The sequence below is a fragment of the Cheilinus undulatus genome, linkage group 1 (assembly GCF_018320785.1).
Source record: "Cheilinus undulatus linkage group 1, ASM1832078v1, whole genome shotgun sequence".
In the NCBI taxonomy this organism is placed as follows: Eukaryota; Metazoa; Chordata; class Actinopteri; order Labriformes; family Labridae; genus Cheilinus; species Cheilinus undulatus.
The window spans coordinates 41,429,147-41,448,817 of record NC_054865.1 but is presented as its reverse complement, the minus strand read 5'-3'; the positions used below and the strand labels follow the sequence as shown (position 1 = coordinate 41,448,817).

General features: G+C 39.8%; 2 protein-coding genes across 4 annotated transcripts; both read left to right on the top strand.

The window, feature by feature from the left end:
- The first annotated feature begins 5 nt into the window (after window positions 1–5).
- On the top strand, window positions 6–8,614 carry dcun1d2b (DCN1, defective in cullin neddylation 1, domain containing 2b). 3 transcript variants are annotated; one of them, XM_041785867.1, is made up of 7 exons: window positions 6–144; window positions 2,613–2,829; window positions 2,915–3,083; window positions 3,361–3,491; window positions 3,571–3,653; window positions 5,303–5,399; window positions 5,960–8,613. In XM_041785867.1, exons 2-7 carry the CDS (start codon window positions 2,655–2,657, stop codon window positions 6,037–6,039), a joined length of 735 nt encoding a protein of 244 aa, XP_041641801.1. In that variant the 5' UTR covers window positions 6–144; window positions 2,613–2,654; the 3' UTR covers window positions 6,040–8,613. The 3 variants fall into 3 exon arrangements, with proteins under 3 accessions (XP_041641801.1, XP_041641809.1, XP_041641793.1); XM_041785875.1 differs by having other exon boundaries at window positions 21–148; window positions 5,960–8,614; XM_041785859.1 differs by lacking the exon at window positions 6–144 and adding an exon at window positions 983–1,004 and having other exon boundaries at window positions 5,960–8,614.
- A 1,105-nt stretch (window positions 8,615–9,719) lies between these two features.
- Window positions 9,720–13,255, top strand: adprhl1 (ADP-ribosylhydrolase like 1). Its single transcript, XM_041792895.1, has 7 exons — window positions 9,720–10,223; window positions 11,332–11,496; window positions 11,590–11,715; window positions 11,899–12,039; window positions 12,199–12,326; window positions 12,449–12,581; window positions 12,680–13,255. Exons 1-7 carry the CDS (start codon window positions 10,010–10,012, stop codon window positions 12,847–12,849), a joined length of 1,077 nt encoding a protein of 358 aa, XP_041648829.1. The 5' UTR covers window positions 9,720–10,009; the 3' UTR covers window positions 12,850–13,255.
- The last annotated feature ends 6,416 nt before the right edge of the window (window positions 13,256–19,671 follow it).

The following is a 19,671-nucleotide window of genomic DNA, read 5'->3' as shown; positions in this document are numbered from 1 at the left end:
CTGAAGCCAGCGTCCATGCAGACAGAGCAGACAGGCGTTCACCAGTTTACTCTCTGAACAACTTCATGTTTACCTCCACCTCCTCCAGTCGTTAGTAACCATTTGCTCCGCTAGCCAGGGGATGCTAACGTTAATTTCACCCAGGTAGGTACGTTGCCATGAATTAAACAAAAGGAAGTTGGATAAGTTGAAGTGTGTATAAAGTTCAACCTGTTTTCTATTCTGGAGCAGCAAGTTAAGCTAAGTTAGCTTCCAAATTCCTCAGAGCTGTCAGACCAGCTCCAGCCAGCTGAGTCCACAGACAGAAGCTAATACAACTTTGCTAACGTTAGCTAAGTAGCTGTCGTGTACTTTGTTACCAACGGCTTTTATGGAAGACAAGTGTTCGTAACGGAAAGAGAGGTCGGAATATAGCGTTTAAACAAACTGCACCTAAAACCAAACAACAAGCGCATTGTTTTCTGGGTGATATCACGCTGATACAACTTTGATCCATATGAAGATTACTTCCGAAACATCTTTATCAGCTTTGATATGGGAGTTGTAGTTTTCAGATATATTTCGAGCCGCACAGAAACAACGGATAAACTTTATTGCGGCGTATATTAATAACAATGTACGCCTTACATCATACATTTAAGTATAAAACAACACAAAGACAGGTTCAATGAGTTCATAGATGACTTTCCGTCGACTTTCTTTCTCAAAAGTTGTAAGTAGCAGTCACAACAAAGTTATAACATCTGCGTTTTCCCTTTATCTATTTCATTGTAAGCACATAACTTGTTATTCAAATATTCGGTTTTCATTAAAAGTTGTCAAATAATGGCAGCTTTTACGTTACGAATAATATTTTTTCATAACATCAAGGCCTGTTGGACTACATTTTCGAAGAACTACATTTCCCATGAATCGGATGCCTTTTACAGTAGCGCAATTCTTTCGCGCATGCGCACCAGGGGTAATTGGATATCAAGTGGGCCAAAACAGCGTGCGATAAAATGGTAGGTAAGATTAAATATGAGAAACTGGGGCAAACCTTTAGCCCGCTTAAGCAAGTGTAACCGATAACGGCTGTTATTGACGCTAAGGGATCACAGGAATTGGGGATCGAGGCTGTCCTTAAACAAGTGTCGCATATTGTCAGGGTGATATAATTGCGAATATGAGGGAAATGGAAGGTCAGTTGTTGGTATTTTGAGATCGGACACCAGCACTTCGTGCGGCACGTACCTTTCCCTTTTTGGTAACTCGGCTGTGCTCCTGCTGCTGCCGCCCCAGGTCAGGGGAGAGAGCCTGCAGGATCACACGTCCCCTCCCCTGGAAAACTGGGTCGCAAAACACTGGCCTGTCACGGTGCATTTACTGTGTGATCATCGGGTGGGTCAGGTCTGCAGTTCTGCAAAAGACGTGCAATCTTTCCAAATGAGCGTTAAGATCAAAACAAATCGAAGTGGTATATTTGCAAACTAACGGAGTCTTGCGGTGATCCAACAGGGAGTGCCTGTGTTACTGCAAACATATAGCATGCGTGGTGTCAGTCTTACTTCTAAAGCTGTGTGCACATAAGATCTTTCAGTGGCAATAAGTAAGTCAGAATTAAACTATTTCTGCATACAGATAGAGCGCAAAAGTCTAGATTTTGTATTTGCAAATCAAATATTTGCAAGTTTGTTCAGATGTTTATTAAGTTAAGTTGGTTGTGATGTATGTAAATGTTGATGTCTGTATATGACAGTAACCCATGGTTGAATTTCCTCTGGACAAACTGGAAACTTGTCCCAGGTCTCCAGACCCTCAGGTGTGTGCAAGAGTCCCCAGGTTGCACATGTGCGCTTGTTAACACCACTATAGCAATAAAAAGTAAAACTATGAAGGTGCTTGCATTTCAATATAACCTTAGATTAGGGGTGCACGGTAGTGGATTTTTGTCCATATTGGCATATCCAATATGCCAATATTAACTAATTAATTTTAGCCGGCATCACTACCAATATTCAAGTGTAGTTCAGACTTAAAACTTTTCGTCTTAAAACACTCATTTTAAAGTGGGAGGATGAACAAATTAACATATTTGGTCATTAAAACACACTTTAAAGAGAAAGGAATGGTGATGAATAAAGACTTCAGCTGATGTACTGTAGCTTTGTATGTCTTGTCTAAAAGTCCACTAACTTATATGTTTGTATGGCCAACAGCTGATATAGGCAGATTGTATAGCCAAAATATCAGCTGTAAATATGGGGCACAAATTTTCATATCTGCCGATAACGATAATTCACTTGTTAAGTAAATATCTGTTGAGCTTTGATAATATTGTGCATCCCTAAGATCTTTTTTTTGTTTAATATAACTCTACCGTAATATCTGTTGTGTGTCCCTTGAAATTATGCCAAAATAGAAGTATATTTCTGTCCTGAATTTCATTTTCAGAAAATTGCCCCATACAAACTCACGATATGTGTTAAAGGTTTTCTTTAAGGAAAATGTTCAAGGTTTTTTCTAAGGGAAACCTTAAGTTTATTTTATGGTAAAATCAGTTGAGAGAATGTGTGTGTGAGGGGTGGGGGCATTCATCCCCAAATTTACCTGTGTATCTGTTCACCTCACAGCACAAGTTGAAGTCATCACAGAAGGACAAGGTTCGGCAGTTCATGTCCTTCACGCAGGCGGGGGAGAGGACAGCCGTGTATTGCCTGACGCAAAATGATTGGAAACTAGAAGTTGCCACAGACAACTACTTCCAGAATCCAGACCTCTACTACAAAGAATCCATGAAAACCTCAGTGGACCGCAAGAAGCTGGAACAGCTCTACAACAGATACAAAGGCACACATTGGTTTCGTTTTATGTCAGCAACATTGCAGTCTGTTTTTTGCACTGTCTTGCTCACTCTTCTCTGCTGTGCTTGCAGACCCTCAGGATGAGAATAAGATAGGCATCGATGGGATCCAGCAGTTCTGCGATGACCTGACACTTGACCCTGCTAGTATGAGTATACTTGTGGTGGCATGGAAGTTCAGAGCAGCCACACAGTGCGAGTTCAGCAGGAAAGAGTTTGTGGATGGCATGGCTGAGCTAGGGTAAGTAATACAAGTACTAAAATTTGCAGAATCTGATGTGTGCTTCTGCTTTGAAATATTAATTTATGTTGATTATACATAAAAGTATTTCTGTTGCATAAAAGATTATATCTCTCGCTGTATACTCTGTTGAATGTGAGTTTAACAAGCAAATCAAGTTGTAAACATAATCACAAAACCTCACAATTCACATATCATTTGTGTGCCTGTCTCTACTCCTTAAAGTAACAGAGATTTTGAAAGGCTTGTCCCATTTTTTTTTCTTTGTGTCTTCTAGCTGTGACAGTCCAGAAAAACTCAAGGCAATACTTCCTCGTCTAGAGCAGGAGCTGAAAGACACGGGGAAGTTTAAAGACTTCTACCAGTTTACCTTCAATTTTGCCAAGAACCCCGGCCAGAAGGGTTTAGGTAAGCATAAGAATATACATTTAAAGGGCGACAACTTTTTACTTAAATCAATTGAAATACCTTTCATTTTGTGTCATAGACCTAGAGATGGCTGTTGCTTACTGGAATCTAGTTCTCACAGATCGCTTCAAGTTCTTGGATCTCTGGAACCGCTTCCTGCTGGTGAGAGACGACGCTGTTATTTTAGCCAGTTTTTTTTTTTCTTTTTAATTCTGTACTTCAGAATCCAAACCTAAATTAGTTACTATGCAAAATACATGCTACTTATGGAGAATTAAAACAATCCACCTTATTCTTAGCCTCCATGATACTTTATGTGAAATGTGGGCACGACTTCTGGTCATTTCTGTTGAAACGGGGCTTTACATAGAAATAAGATGCTAAACATGATTATTATGGCAATTTGGAGATTAAAATATGTAAACTTCGTCTGTTACACCTGAAATGGGACAGTATTATTATTTCTCCTTCCTCTGCTAGAGGACAAAAAGAAGACCTTTAAGATTTCTCTTTGTAGTTTTATGGGGTTGCTGAAATTCAGGTGTAAAACACTGTTGTTAATGACAAATATAACTTTGTCACATTATTAGTACCACGAACAGAGCAAAAGGTACTGAGCATTACAGAAAAACTAACTTATAGGCTAACTATCAGCTTATAGTAACATTTAGCTAGATGTTTTATTTAACAGAAATGAAGCATTATTTAGCATACTGAAGATTTATTCTTTTCAAAACAACCACCATTGACCCTAAATAACTTATGTAAGCTGATGGAAATACGTGTTTTAGCTTTTATTGGTACTGAACTGGAAGTTCCACCGGCATTCTTAGATACAGTAGACCCCCCCAGGAATACAGTGGATAGGTCCTTTGCAGATGACATCACAGTGGAAATCTTCAGATAGGAGGCAGGAAGTGATTTTTGCATAAAGTAGCACTGTCAAAATGCGAAAGCTTTGGTCATTTTATGACTGTGCCAAACATTCAAATTGCAAACATAAATACTGAGGTACATTTGAGTCCAGACAGTGGTGACACATTCAGGCAAAATAAAAAGTCCACAGAGAAATGGTGGCAGGCACGGATTAAAAGCCTCCTTATAAAGCCTGAACAAGCAGTCAGACAAGGCTTGGCTCCTGTACGGTCCATTTCCAACAAGCGGTCCGGCTTCGTTCTGTAGCCTACGGTTTGTTACAGTAAACCCTGATCTTGCATGTGTTGCCACAGCTGATGCTGCCAAGCCTTGCCAATTGTGATGGAAAATCTGTCTCTTTTTAAAGATTTGGATTATTTGGCTCAGCTCAGTAATAAGAGCAGGTCTTTTGGCTCCCACACAGCTTTTCATTTGGTACCAGTTTGGCTCATTAAATGGATTAAATAACAACAAAAATGTAGGAAAAAAAAATGGCACTCAGACCGAAGCTAGCTATCAGAATTACATTCTGTGTCCATCCTTCTTCCCACCTAGTGGTGCTCTCAAGCAGCATACTTGCTACACCTATGCCTTAATTCAACCTCAGTTTTTGGCCCAAACATGCCTAAAAGTTTTGCACAGTACTATATATAAAAATTTTCAGATCATAATTGCTGTGTACATGACATGTCCGTTTAGAGCTTTAAAGTACTAACTTTCCCCATTCCCATTCATTTCTAAAGGCTGTCCCTCACTTCCTGCCATCAGGATCACGTGACTGCAAACAATCTTTAAGAAATGCTAGCACAGTCAGCACAACCAAAGCCACAAACAGTTACAAAAACACTTCTCCACTGATGACACCTTGTTAACAAGTGTTCTCATGTTGCATTCAGGAGCATCACAAGCGCTCAATTCCTAAGGACACATGGAACCTCCTGCTGGACTTTGGAAACATGATTGAAGATGACATGTCCAACTATGACGAGGAAGGTGAGGATATGAAAGACTTCTTGATGAAAGCTATTTATTACATGGTCCAAGTGTTAACATTTCAGCTGTTAATTCCCCGATGAAAGATGAACACTCACAGTTGCGTGCTGATAGTTTAGTCAGTCCAGTGAGCTCAGGCTGGATCGAATGTCGTGTCAGAGTATAGGCTTACAACTTTCTTTAAGTTGATATGCATGTATGTTAAAGCCATCATATTATTCAATTACAGAAGAATTAAGCGAATTGCATATTTCTGAGTAATCAAATGTATGAAGACAAAAAAAATGATAAGAAATTTACTGTCATATTAAATCTGACAACCCAGTGTGACAGACTCTGCATAAGTTCTGTGGGATACCTGTTTTTGTTTGTGTGTTTGTTTAGTTTCAACTTTTCTGTCTGCTGAATGAAGCAGTAATGTTGGTTGGAGTCCTATCAGTCCAGCAGGTGGCACTGATGAATATTAAGCTCTAACCACAACAACATTGCTCACTGTATAAATTACTTTACAAGATAAAACACTGATGTAACTAATAGTCTGTGTTTTGCCCTCTCCTCAGGAGCTTGGCCAGTCCTCATAGATGACTTTGTGGAGTTTGCTCGGCCGATTGTGGCGGGGACTAAGCGCAACATGACATAGCTTCACCCAGGGAATGGAGTTTGTCCTAATTTTCTTTTTGTTTAAATGAGAACTTTTATACAATGAGCCAAAAAGAGACTTCTTCTCAAAAAGCCTGTCTGCAGCTTGTTTTTTAGATCGTTCTTCCAACTGCATAAGATGCCTTGGCTGGGGAGCGACTTGAAACAGCAATTCAAAGAGGACAGCAGCAACAGGAGAGCGAGAGAATGTGTTTTATGTTGTTTTGTCGTCTGCTGCCAACGACAAACTTTTTCATCTGCAATATGAAAACGATGGGTACCCTTAAGACTCTCCACTCATGTGCAAACCACCGATGGGTGTGGCTTCAAAACTGCTGCTGCGGACTCACTTTTACCTGAACCCTTGGCACAATGAGGAGGGACAGTAAGGGTGAACTTTCAGAACATGCCGAGGATTAAGTTATAGATTCAGGAGGATGTGGCCTCAGATGTTATCGTTAGTGAATGATAGAGTGTTTAAAATCGCATGTTTGTCATCGATGGATGTTTATGAATGTGTGGGTGTTTGCAAGGAGGGAAAATGGTCTACATTTTTTCACTGAGATCGTGAATGTGGAGCTCTCTGACAATCACAACGGGGGCAGAGAAAAGCGTGCTTGTTCGTCATTGTATGATTGGGTGAATGTGTCAGTCTTTTTACTTTTGAGGAGGTGGGGTAGGAATTTTGTCTGTTTTACAATGCAAAAGATTTTATTTGATTTTATTATAATTAGCAGTTGAGAACTTGTGATTCATCTGCACTAACTGACAGTGGAAAGTTTTTGTATTCACACTGAAATTCAAATTGGAGACAGAAGCATGCGTTTTGAGCTCAGCACCAGCAGAATCTCTATCATAACAGTTTTCAAAATACTGTTCACATAGGAATAAGAATAGATGACATGTAAGAAGAATCAAATATATATATAAAAATAGCTGAGGTTATTTACAATCTTGATTAGTACAACAAAAGCATTTAGGATGATTTTTAAAATGCTCCTGCATTATATTTTGGTTTGAATTTTTTTCCAGTGTGCACACAACGAGAACCTGATTGGCATGTTGACTGTTTTCTATGATCCAGGTGACGATGATTTGCCAACCCCACAAACTGCACTGATTTTACACTTTTTCTGTTGTAGGTTTTACTGTCAGATAGCACTGTATACAACTACAAAACCATTCAGTTTACACTATTTTAAAATGAACATCTATATCCCAGCCAGAAGTGTTGTCACTGTTTGTTTACACTGTTTAACAGAGGAATAACTGCTGCAGGGGAAATGGTGATGTGTACCACAGAACTACTTCAGATACAACATGTCACTTTAAGAACCATGCTTTTGCCGCCATCTAGGGGTGACTGCAGGTGAGCACTTATCAGAATGAAGTGCTGCATAACAGCTGGATGTGGTCAGAACTATGTCAGAACAACCACTCTGAGGTTGGATGTGGTCATGGAACTTTTAGCCGTTTCACCCATATAGATTAAAGTTTAAGTGTTGCTCTTTAGGTGTATTTATAAACATAAACAGCTCTATCAGTTCTCAAGCTCCCTATCTCAGTAAAGGAGCGTGACAGAGGGTATACTTCAGGTACCAATTTTCGTCTTTATGTCATAGAGTAGCAGGCAGATTCCTGCGAATACATCTGTTTTCCCCTGGCTCTGTGTTCTCAATAGCCATCAACTATGCAGTCCTGATCTGCACATCCTTGCCATGATTTAGTGTTTCAATTTAAATCGCGGTGGGTTTTTTTTTCTGTGTCAGAAGCCTTTGTCCTGTCATCTATAGCCTTCTCTTTTCCATAAACTGACAAACATTTTTGAGATCTGAACAGAAATCATTTAATTTGGATTTTGTGGTGGATGCATACAAAGCAGTGGCACATCAGGGTGGGACAAATCTGATTTCAGTTCAGGCTTGAAAATGTGAGCTCAGAAACCAGCCTCATGTTATTGTTAGTTACTTCAGGTGCAGTTTAATTAATTAAATCACACCTGCTCATCTGTGTTACAAAGCAAGCTAGATATATTGGGGGGGGGGGGCAATGAGAGGAAGTCATGTTTGTAGTTCCCAATCATCCAAATCATGGTAGTTTTATCCAAAAAATAGATGTGATTGAAGTTCTAAAAACAGGTATCAAAAGCTTCAACAAAGTCCAGTTGCCTTTTGGATTAATAGGAAAAAAGTCTTGTAACTGCAGGATGGTGTGATTTATTTTTCTCTTTGAATGTTGTTGACTTAACGGTCCAAAAGCAAGAAAATGTGAGATTTCTGTGTTCAATTTGATCAAATGGTACATTTTTAATTTGTCAAATGTATGGTCAACATTTTGTAGTCATGTGAATCATTCTTATTAAAAACAGTGTTATTTTTGCCAGCAGGAAACAGGTATTGTTCAGAATGTTAAATTTTGTCACAGAAGCATACTATTCATTGTTTTCTTTAAGAAAATTTTCAATAAAGCATGTTGTTTTTAACAGCCTGGTCAAAGCTGCACTGTCTCTAGAGTATACCAGTAAGTAGGGACTTCAGAAACTGATTAGATCCCTCACTGGACTCGAAATGAGTTTATCTGATGATCTCTGAGGGATAAATGTGACCTTAAAAAACTCTTACACAAGAAACTATAGATAACTTCCACTTTTTATCCCATCTTCATTGAAAAACTGCTATCCACTGATAGTTTTCATCAATACTACATGTAAATAACTGTGATTTGATAACTTGTACCATTCAGAACAAACTGTCATTATGCCATGTTAAATGTAAAAGAGGTTATATGATGAACTGAATTCAACTTGCTGTTTTTGTAAAAGTTTTATGCTCCATCTAGGAGTTGTTTATGTTCACCAGAGGCCTTAATGTCGGTGGTTTTTACCCAAATGAAACCCTGGCTGATTCAGACATCTGCTCTCCAGAAAGAATTACTGATTTAGGGAACAGATAAAATCTTTCTCATGACAAACTGCTGCCCTTCAGTGTGTGTTTCAGAGTGTGTAAAATGTCAGCCTAGCAACAGTTGTCCCTTATCAGGTTGCATTCCGGCCACATGTCATCATCATCATTGACTCTTATGCTTTGTCTGCTTTTACTCTGAGCATGTTTAGGGCCTCATCCACAAATGAGACAAATGACTAAGAAAATGTGTAAAAAATAAATATTTCATGTAAACGAGTTGCACAAAGGAGGACATATAAGGTTAAGATGGAATTAAATGTCACTCCTGGATGTAGCTCTTACAACTGGAGGGTAGCTGTTGTCACAGCAGAGGATGATTAATAAAACAGTTTTAAATAGTGAGGTTAGGATTAGAAAGTTGAGCCTCATTGAAGGAGGAGGCACCAGCCGGGATGATGTTCCATTCTTACCCTCCTCCCATGGGGCTGCTGGGATGTCAACAAGGTCTAGCACCAGCTGACATGTTTGCAGTCCAGCCCGGTAGCACATTAGCATCTCTCCCACTGTATCCAGCCCCCCCCGATTACCAGTCCACAACCAGCCACCCAGCTTCCAGGATTTGGAGCCATGGGGATTGCCTTTTTAGGAGACACCTGATCACAAGCTGAACTCTCCAACGCCCAACACAAAGAAACTGGCTGATAGCGTGATGCTTTCGTGTGAGCGCCCAAGCTCCTGCTGCTAAAGTGTTTGTTTGTGTCTGAGGCAACTGATGAGACGCTAGAAGAGAACGGTGAGGGTGGGATGCTGGTGAGGAGGTTTGTGGTGACTCTACCTCAAGCAGAAATCTAAAAATTTTGATTTTTCAGGATGTTTTTGGAATACAGTTTTTTATCATCCTTTTGTTCTTTGACTGCCAGTGTTTTGAGGTGCTGAAGATCAACCACAGCCACAAAAGTTCAGATTTTTGTATGACAGGTGCTGTCTTAATCCCGAGAGGAGAGTGAGAGCATTCAAGAAAGATAGTTTTTCCTGTGATCAGCTGCGTACACTGACGTGAGTGGACCTATGGAGAAATTCAAAGCAGCCATGGTTCTGGGTGCTGCTGGGGATGCCTTAGGCTACAGAAAGGGTCACTGGGAGAGCTGCACCTCAGGCAAGAAGATCCAAGAGGAGCTTGGCTCTCTGGGGGGACTGGGATCCCTGAAACTGGATCCTGACAACTGGCCACTGAGTGATGCGACACTGATGCACATGACCACAGCAGAAGCCCTTATAACAGGTAAGTTTTACATTTATGTTACAAGGATTTCTCTTATTCTAACAGCTTTCATTTGCCCTCACACAGAGGCAAAAGCCTTCTGTATTTATCTGTTCAATAATATTTGGACAACATCAGGCCTGTCCAGCCAGGTGTTACACCCTTCCACATTTAGAAGGACTAGAATAGCTTCTATACAGTCAGAGGAAGCTGCTAATCACTTACTGGCAGACCATCTCTGAATGAAAAACCCAGCTGACATACCTATAATCCATCCTACTGATCAGTCATAAGAGACAAAACCCTCAGTGACTTTATTGCGTATTCGTCATTCAAAAGTCATTTCAAGCCCCCTGCAGAGCAGCAAGGGGTTGCTGGGACAGAGAAGTCTAAAATAGACTACTTTGTAAAAGCAGCTACCCTTCGGTAAACAATAGTGGCACCATAATCTGCCGGTATTAAGTTTGACTGCAGATGTGGCTCAAAGCCAGTGTTTGCAGTCCTGTGAAGTGGTGATGACATCTTTTGAGCTTAGGAAGCCCAATTTAGACACAATGCTGGCACACACATGCAGACATTGTAATGAATTTTGTTAATGTCAGAAAATAGAATAGCATGCAGGTCCTCATCCTTACTGAAACTGTCTTATGTATTTCATATTCATAAGTAAAGCAGTCAATTATGAGCCTGAATTAAGCCAGAAAGGCATGATTGCCATTTTTTCTTCTGCCTCCTTGAATGTGTTCAAAGATTGATTTAAAGAAACAGAGCCTGACAAGTTCAAATTTTTCCTCCCTAATCACCTGTAACAGAATCCGAACCACAGTCCGGTCCAGACAGCATCATCAACATCAAAGATCATCAAATTTAATCTGATAATCCTTCGTTAACATCTCTCTCTTCAACACACATACAGTAAATAAATAAAGAAATTCTAGCAAGATGGCCATAGGCTCTGCTCTAGGATCCCAGTCGACCTCTTGGTGTGGAAGTGACTCCACTCACTCTGAGGCATGCTTGTCCTAATCTATGGTGCGGCGGGCTGAGGCTAAACTTAGCCCACCGCTCATCTCATCTTGCATGCCAATCATGAGTGTCTCTCAGTGTCTGTGTGTGTTCGTGCATCCAGATTACTGGTGTCTGGAGGATCTGTACCGGGAGCTGGTGCGCCTTTACGTTGAGGCCATGGTGTCTCTTCAGGGCAGGGCTCCGGATCCTGCCACAGTCGAGGGCTGTGTCCACCTCAAACCACACAACTTCCTGCTTGCCTGGCACACACCTTTTAATGAAAAAGGCCAGTGGAGATTAATTTTTTAAATTTTTTTTAAAGCAGATCTACCATCTACGAAATATGTGTTTTGATGAGTGCACATATGTCTGTATCCAGGTTCTGGTTTTGGGGCAGCTGCTAAGGCCATGTGTGTGGGTATGAGATACTGGCAGCCTGAGAGACTTGACAGCCTGGTGGAGGTCAGCATCGAGATTGGCCGAATGACCCACAACCATCCCACAGGTGACAGTGCTGGCACTTTTCAACATACCCACAGAAATCTGGAAACTATAAGCTGATTATGACCTGATAGGCATTTTTAATTGTGTCACGTCTGCAATATTTAACATGTAATTCATTTTGAGAGTTTGAAATGTCAGGAGACAGAGTTAGAGCAGTGAGTTATGGTGTCTCTCTTGGCTTCAGGCTTCCTTGGTTCCCTAGCATCGGCACTGTTTGCATCCTATGCAATCCAGGGGAAACCTATTGTTAGTTGGGGCCGTGAGCTCATAAAGGTCATCCCTCGAGCTGAGGACTACTGCAAGAAGACCATACGACACATGTCAGGTTAGAATTGTACTTTTGTCTGTGATGGCATCAATACCAAACAAAAACAAAAACATCATTGATGTGCTTTCAGTAAATAGAGCTTCTCGCCATTGGGTATAAACACAGAAAACTATCAGCTGATGCCAGAAATGTGTTTTATGTTTCCCTCCTGTGCAGAGTATCAGGAAAACTGGTTCTACTTTGAGGCAAAGTGGCAGTTTTACCTTGAAGAGAGGGGGATCGAGAAGGAAGGACAAAATAAAGCTTCATTTCCTGATTCCTCTGACGCTGAGGAGACAGACAAGGTAATTCTTGCTTCTCAAAGATAAATATAAATTCATGAAAAATACCTGACCTCAGGCTATAAACCAAAAATAAAGCTAAACAGGAAGTTTCCCCTAGCTACATCCTGCCTTTGTCCATGCAGATGTATAAGCGCTGGAGCTCAGAGGGCCGTGCAGGCCGCAGAGGTCACGATGCCCCCATGATAGCCTACGATGCCCTTCTAGCTGCAGGCAGTGACTGGACTGAGCTGTGTAAACGAGCAATGTTTCATGGAGGTGAGAAATGATGCATGCTGTAAAATGCTCTAAACAGAGAATGACATATTTTTTAAAACTGTTGGCTCAATGTGACTTTGGTGAAAATGTTTTTACAGGTGAAGGTGAAGCCACAGGCCTGATTGCAGGTTGTCTCTATGGTCTCATGCATGGCCTGAGTAAAGTTCCCCAAAGCCTGTACCAGGATTTGGACAAAAGAGAGCGCTTGGAAGAGCTGGGTCAAGCGCTTTACAAAGCAGCATCTGCAGAGAAGTGCATAGACAAGTAATTCTTCTCTTCACTGGCCTGAACCCTACTGGCTGCACTGAGGAACTGCACATGACTCTAAAACTGCTTGCCTTTATCCTACACTACCCTCTACTCCCTATACACTGATCTACTATGAACTGAAATAGTTCAAATGCTTCAGCTGGCAGCTGCAAAAATGTTCTGCAATGACTGCAAGTATTTTATTGGAGCAAGTGTGTTCAATAAAACTCCCTAAAGCACTGACAGGCTTAAATTGTTTTTCAAATGTCTGACAACACAATGGAAACTACACAGAGATAGGCTTTCTCAAGTTTAACTATCAAAATAGATTTCCTTCTGACATCCTTTTCTTAAACTAACCTGTATTAACCTGAAGCACTCAGTGCTGTGTAAATGCTGGTTAAAGCCTATCTGCTTTGAAGATACACTTCTCAAAGCTCCAATTTTTATATTTTACTAGAAATCCATTGTTTTATTGCATGTAACATGTTTTGAAATGTTAAGGTTTTTTTTTTCTTTTTTACTTTTGTGCATTTTATTAATCAGCTGCAATGATTCTCTTATGGAAAGTAGTCGATTATTATTCGCACTGTGATGCTCTTATCTGGTTTAGTGTACTATAATGTGAAAACACCATTGAACGGTGAGCATTAATACAATAAAACATTAAAATTGACTGACATAAATATGCATGAAGTGCCTGTCTCTCTTTGTCGGCCTGCTGTCTTAATTTTCTACAAAAATCCCCTCTCTTTGCTACACAATCCTACTCTACAATGCCCTGGACTAATCGGTAACAAGTTCACTACTGGAACAGTTCACTTCAAGTCTGAACATTGTACTTCCTCTGCTCTGCTGCAGGTCTGGTATACTATAAGTATATCGTGTTACTTAAACCACTGCTTCTTGACTGTAAAGCCCTTTAGGAATAATAATTCAAAGAGAAAAAGTAACGCCATTGGGCATGACTTACTGGGACCTATTTGATTGACAGACAAAATAACTTCCTGAAATAGTGGTCCATCTCCAGTTTTCTCATGTAAAGTGTTAACTTAGATTATTTTAAAATATCTATAGCAACCCTCAAGGAATATAACACAGCTCAGCATTTTGTAGCTGGTAATTTAGTGGCATTCCATTTTTCTATGCAGATGTATCTGTCTAAGACAGATATAATTTTACTGCATAATTTTGGTACAGCCTGATTGTTGAGGTAATCTGAGCCTTTTTGGTTCCCGTTTGGAAACACTGTACTCAGTTACAATAATGACAGTTGTTATAGTCAGTAACCATCCATTCTGACTAGGGATGCACAATATTGTCAGCATAATATTGACATGTTATCAGCACATTTGATATGAAAATTATTGCCAGTGTTTACAACCAATAAATCTGATGTTAATATCAGCCTATATCTGCAGTCGCTGCTTTGTATGACTAAGTTTGTGGAGTTTTAGGCAGGACCAGCAGAAATGCACACATTTTGAAGGGACAGGAGTTTTAGGTCTGAACTTCATTTATATATCAATATCGGCATCATTTAATTTGTAAATGTTGGCAACAAAAATCCAGTATCATGCATCCCTAATTCTGACATCCAGAACTGCCATTGTTTTCATTTCCATTCTTTCTTAAACTCTGCTGTCAATTACTGTAACTAGTCAGGTATATTTAGCTCCAGATGCAACAAGGATTAAGTTCTGCATGTCCTCCACTCTCCATAGACCAGATTCGCGGAAAACCACCGTCAGCCCTGATGCCACTATGTTGAGGAAGTTGGTAAGAGACCGCAGCTGCCATCCTGTTCTTCGAGGGATTCTGGAGAGTCTCCTGCATTACCTCACACAAGATATTCCAAAGATGACCCTAAGAAACCTGGAAAGGGCAGGATGTGTTGTTGTTGCAGAAACAAACACAGCTTCACCTGATAGTCAGACAAGTTGCACCGTAGTTCCGCTAAAGGTTGAGCCTAAAATAATCCTGGAAAGGAATGCTGAGACCCATTCAAAGATCCCCTGCTTCTCAGATCCACAAAAGAACAAAGGACATCAAAAAGCAGGAGACTTAATGTCCCGGCGCCTTACTACATTCCAGATACTCCAGTCCAAATTCACAAGATCCACACCCAAACCACCCATCACCCGCCAAAGAGAGGTTGGAACTCTTTTCCCAAGCAAAGGACGGGGAGGTTATGTGAACAACCGCCAAGATAGTGCACATGACATGCATACAAAAGCCCGCACAGGAAGAGAACAAGGGCTGAAAAGAGGGGGAAGTGTGAAAGATATTGTAGCCAAGTTTGCCCAGGCTGAACAAATGGAGAAGGGGCAGACTGCTATGAAGAAAGAGCCGATCAAACCAAGACTTATTGGTAAAGGTATACTCCTATCCTCTTTGATGGAGAGGTTTGAAACTATGGCCACCGTATGTAAGGGGAATGATTTGAAGAGTTTAAATGAAAAGCCTTCTGGAGCCGTCAAGGTAATGAGTAATGTAAAAGAAAGAGTAGCTTGTCATGAAAGACTGCACCAACAGGCAGCTGAACAAACTGTTCAAATACAAAACCAACACAAACAGATGAAAGGTAAATTCGTTGGGCAGAAATCAAAAGAGAAAAAGATCATAAAAGGTCAAGAACAAGTACCCAAGCACGCAGTGGATGCTTTAACCAAAATAACCTCAAATCTGGGAGAAATAAATGAAACAAAAGCAAAAGAAATACAGCCAAGAGGACAATCCGGAGATCAACATTCAGATCAAAATGCAGACAACTATTGTGCATTCAGAGGTCAGATAGACGACCAAGGTTATAATAACAAGCATGGGGTCAGGGGGTCAGTTGAATACGATGAAACTAAGACTAAAGCAGAAGAAACCAGAATGACCAACGAGTTAAAATATGGACATTCAGAGCTTCTCTGTTTGGCGTCTGTTTCTGAGAGCACACCACTAGAACCTTGCAGGCTAATCCCACAGGTTGAAGCCCAGGTTAACTGTCATGTGGCAACAATCATAACCTGCTCACCCGTGTGGTCCACATGTGTAGATTCTTCTCCTGAAACATGTTCTGTGAAACCATCTAAAAGAGCAGACTTTGAAAAGAAACCTCACCTGATGACAGAAATTCTTCATACAGATCAACTACACTCCTGCAGGAGATCAAACCAAGGAGAACCTTCCACTCTAGAGACTGAAGAGAGAAGTCCCTTTAAGGCCAACACTGAGGGGCTCCCAACATCTAAGGATGCCACAGAGAAAGGAACAGGGGAAGATCTGCATCCCACTACAGCTGTGACCATTCATAAGAGGTTACCGGAGTATCCCATTCCTTGTGTTCGCAGATGCGATTATTCTGAAAATGCTGATGATCAGACTGATTCAGCACCAGAAACTCCCTTGGTGTCAATGCCACTGCCACCCTCTGAAACTTCTGAGAGACCTTTAAACACCAGACTGGTTACTTTCCAAGATATTAACTTATGTCTCCCCAACAATGTGAAATCAAAAATCCTCCATACAGTAAAGAACCAAGCAGATCTAACAGAAAAAGACAGGGAAGCCAACATAGAAGAACCACAAGAGGGCACAGAAGATTCCTATACAATAAAGAGTTCAAGAGATTCTGATGGCACTTCCAATGAGACTCCATTTGAAAACAGCAACACTTATGCCGTTTCATTTTCTACAGTTGAACCTGAGAGGGACAGTCCAAAACAGAGACCAAAGTACACCACGGTCAACTACGGGGATCCTTCAGTAAAACAAACATATAAACCCAAAATCGTACGATTTACTGACACCTTTACTTTTTAGGTTGGTTTCATTGAACAAATACTGATTCCTAGAAAATTAACTATCCTATCCCTTTTTAGAGATGATTTTCTGTAACTACAGGAAGGTCCTTACAGGTTCCAGGAACACTTAGGCAGTGTAAGCAGCAACTACACACAATACAGTAACTCTCTACCACAAAGACCAGACTATCAGTACGATGCACAAATGGTTGTGTGTCAACAGGCTGCTAAAAGTGGAGAAAAATACTGCATGGGCATTGCAAACATGATATGAAGATTTAAGAAGAATGATTACCCTTTAGTAGGTCTAATGGGGCTTCCCACAGACATATGGAGGGATCAGCCTATGGGGATAAACATCCAGCTAGAGGGGAATAAAAGCCTGCCCCTTTGGTTCATTAAACAAAGAGAATAAATGTTTAGATTTCTGGAAATTTTGAGCATCCAGCAACTACTTCTCTGCAGATTTGTGAATTTTTAAGAAACAATGGTGGTGGGAATTCTTTTAATTAAAGGAAAACATGGAGTTATTAACTATCTTATTTCAATTCAGGTACTTCATGCATTAAGTTCAAATCGTTTCAAGATTTTAGCTGTTATTTCTAACACTGTAATTTTAAAATGAATAGGTAACATAACAGACAATCTCATGATGGAATTGTTTTACCACTTCAACCAAGTAATGAGTGATTTCCCCACAATGTCATAAACTTGATGTTTATATTACAGAGACATTATTAATTAAAAACACAATTTTCTACACTGTTAAAATAAATCCCAAATGTACACGAAAAGCAAGTCATGAGTTGTTATTCAAACTATTTATTGAGTTAGCAATACAAAATGTAGCCAGCTGTAATAAAGTGAACAGTCAGCTGTCTAGCTGACAGCTGGTGTTTGTGGAAAACCCTGAAATTTATCATAATTACATGAACATATGTGTTAATTCATCAATCCATCCAGTCTGAACATCTTCCCAGGACTATCTTCCACCCTTTCCTGAGGAGAACCCAGACCATGCATAGTGCAGGATGCTCAAATTTAAATGTATAACCTTTCATTTCCAACAAACATGCAAACATTTTTTCATATCTTGAATGAATGTTTATCAATTTTTAGAATAAATCTTTTAAACTATCATTGCACATCATTAATGCTGCTTTATTCATGCATCTTTGTTGAATCAGGTTTGATAGCGTTAGCGTTTGTAAAATCTAACTGATTGCATTCTTTATCATGAAGCTCACAAAGTTGATCGGGAAGATGCAAGGATGTTTTAATGATGTGAATCTACTTCATGAATGAGGAAATGCTTACACACAGAAGGAATTAACTGGAGTTAGACTGCAGCATTACATTTCCTATCTGAAGAATAGATAGTAGCGCCCTGTAATACAAACAGAGAATTCAAACGTTACAGAGATGATTGCCAGGACCAGATGAATGACTGCATGCAGATGGGTCATGTCAAACATGTCACTAGCTGGAAGCTCTTACTGCTCAACAGCAGGATTACGCTACCACGGAAGTATTTAGAGTTATTCTGGTATTTTACCAGGGGATAAAAGATCAAGGCCTAGATGATCCATCAGCTGTCTGTATCAAGGCTTATCCTGACTCTTTCAGCTCTATCCTGGCTGTGGTGGTAATGAGAAGTGTGGTGTTCTTATTAAGCATACGTAGGGTGGGACAGCTTAAATCAGTTTTTAAGTAATGATGTTTTTGTTCGTTAAACTTTCACCAAGGAATTATTTTCTATACTTGCATCAATGGTTAACACAATTTTGAATGTATTGTCTAGATGTATTTGTGATCTAAGGACACCACTTCTGACCCTGTTCACCAAATGATACTGGCAACCAGATTTATATAAATGTATGCTAAATTGATTTTTTTAAACTAAAAAGGCTATTTCTGGTAGTTGACTCTTCATACAGTATTACATAGAAATACCTGGCATTTACATCAGCCAGTGTACTAACTTAATTTGTCCTGATTGCCCTATGACACACTTCTACTTTTTTAAAGCTCTGGATAACAAGAAACAAGAAAAGAAGTTGTTAAAAGGTGGCCCAAAGAGCAACTCTGGTGTTATCCTGGGACATAGGGACATAGTGTCTGAGGTTTGCTCCAGATTCTCTCATTAGCCCATAATCAAATTTATGTCTGGTGACTTCTGAGTCATGTTGATGTTAATCACCTTTGCCAAAAAAGCAAAGTTTGTTTTCCTATTTGTCAGCAAGAAAGACTCCTTTATTAAGTTATTTGTAGTTCAGTGATTTTCAGCTGGTGTGTCAGGTCCCAAAAATGAGTCACTGGGTTTTTTTTTTTTTTGGTGGGTTGCAAATGGATCCTTGGAAGAAATGTAGAGCATAAAGTATATTATGTACGGAAGCCCTACCCTGACACATCCATTTATATTATCTAATGTCATTTGCTGTGATTCCAACTAAATTTCTTGACTTATTCATCTAATTATTTTTGGATAACAACACTGGGTCCCCTATAATTATGCATCACTCCTTGATATCTATAGAAAACAACCAATATTTTCATGTTGTCACAGGAAACAGAGTAAAAATGTAAACCTATGGCTTTTCTTATGATGACCTTTTAGTGTTGTCTAGCCTCTTTGTTCAAATACGTTATATTCAGGGATTTGAATGTAACTAATTACATTAACTCAATTTACTGTAATTGAGTAGTAATTTTGTGTACGACTTTTTTAGAGTACTTTTAAAATCAATGTTTTTAGTGTTTCACTTCATACAATTTTTAAAAGCATCAGTAACTGAATAAAAATTAAACACTCTAAGTCAAAACGGATGTCCAAGTTTCTGTCAACAACAATAAAATGACCAGTAGTTTGAATTTCACAACACATGACTGTCAGTACACTGAGAAAGAATGATCACACATTTTATCCAATGACAGCTGTTGCATTTACTTTAGGTAAGTCACACCTTATACAAAACATCCTGATTAGAGGTTCATATTCCTTTGTAGTTATTGCACCTTAAGGATAGATCATATATCAGTCATGGCTA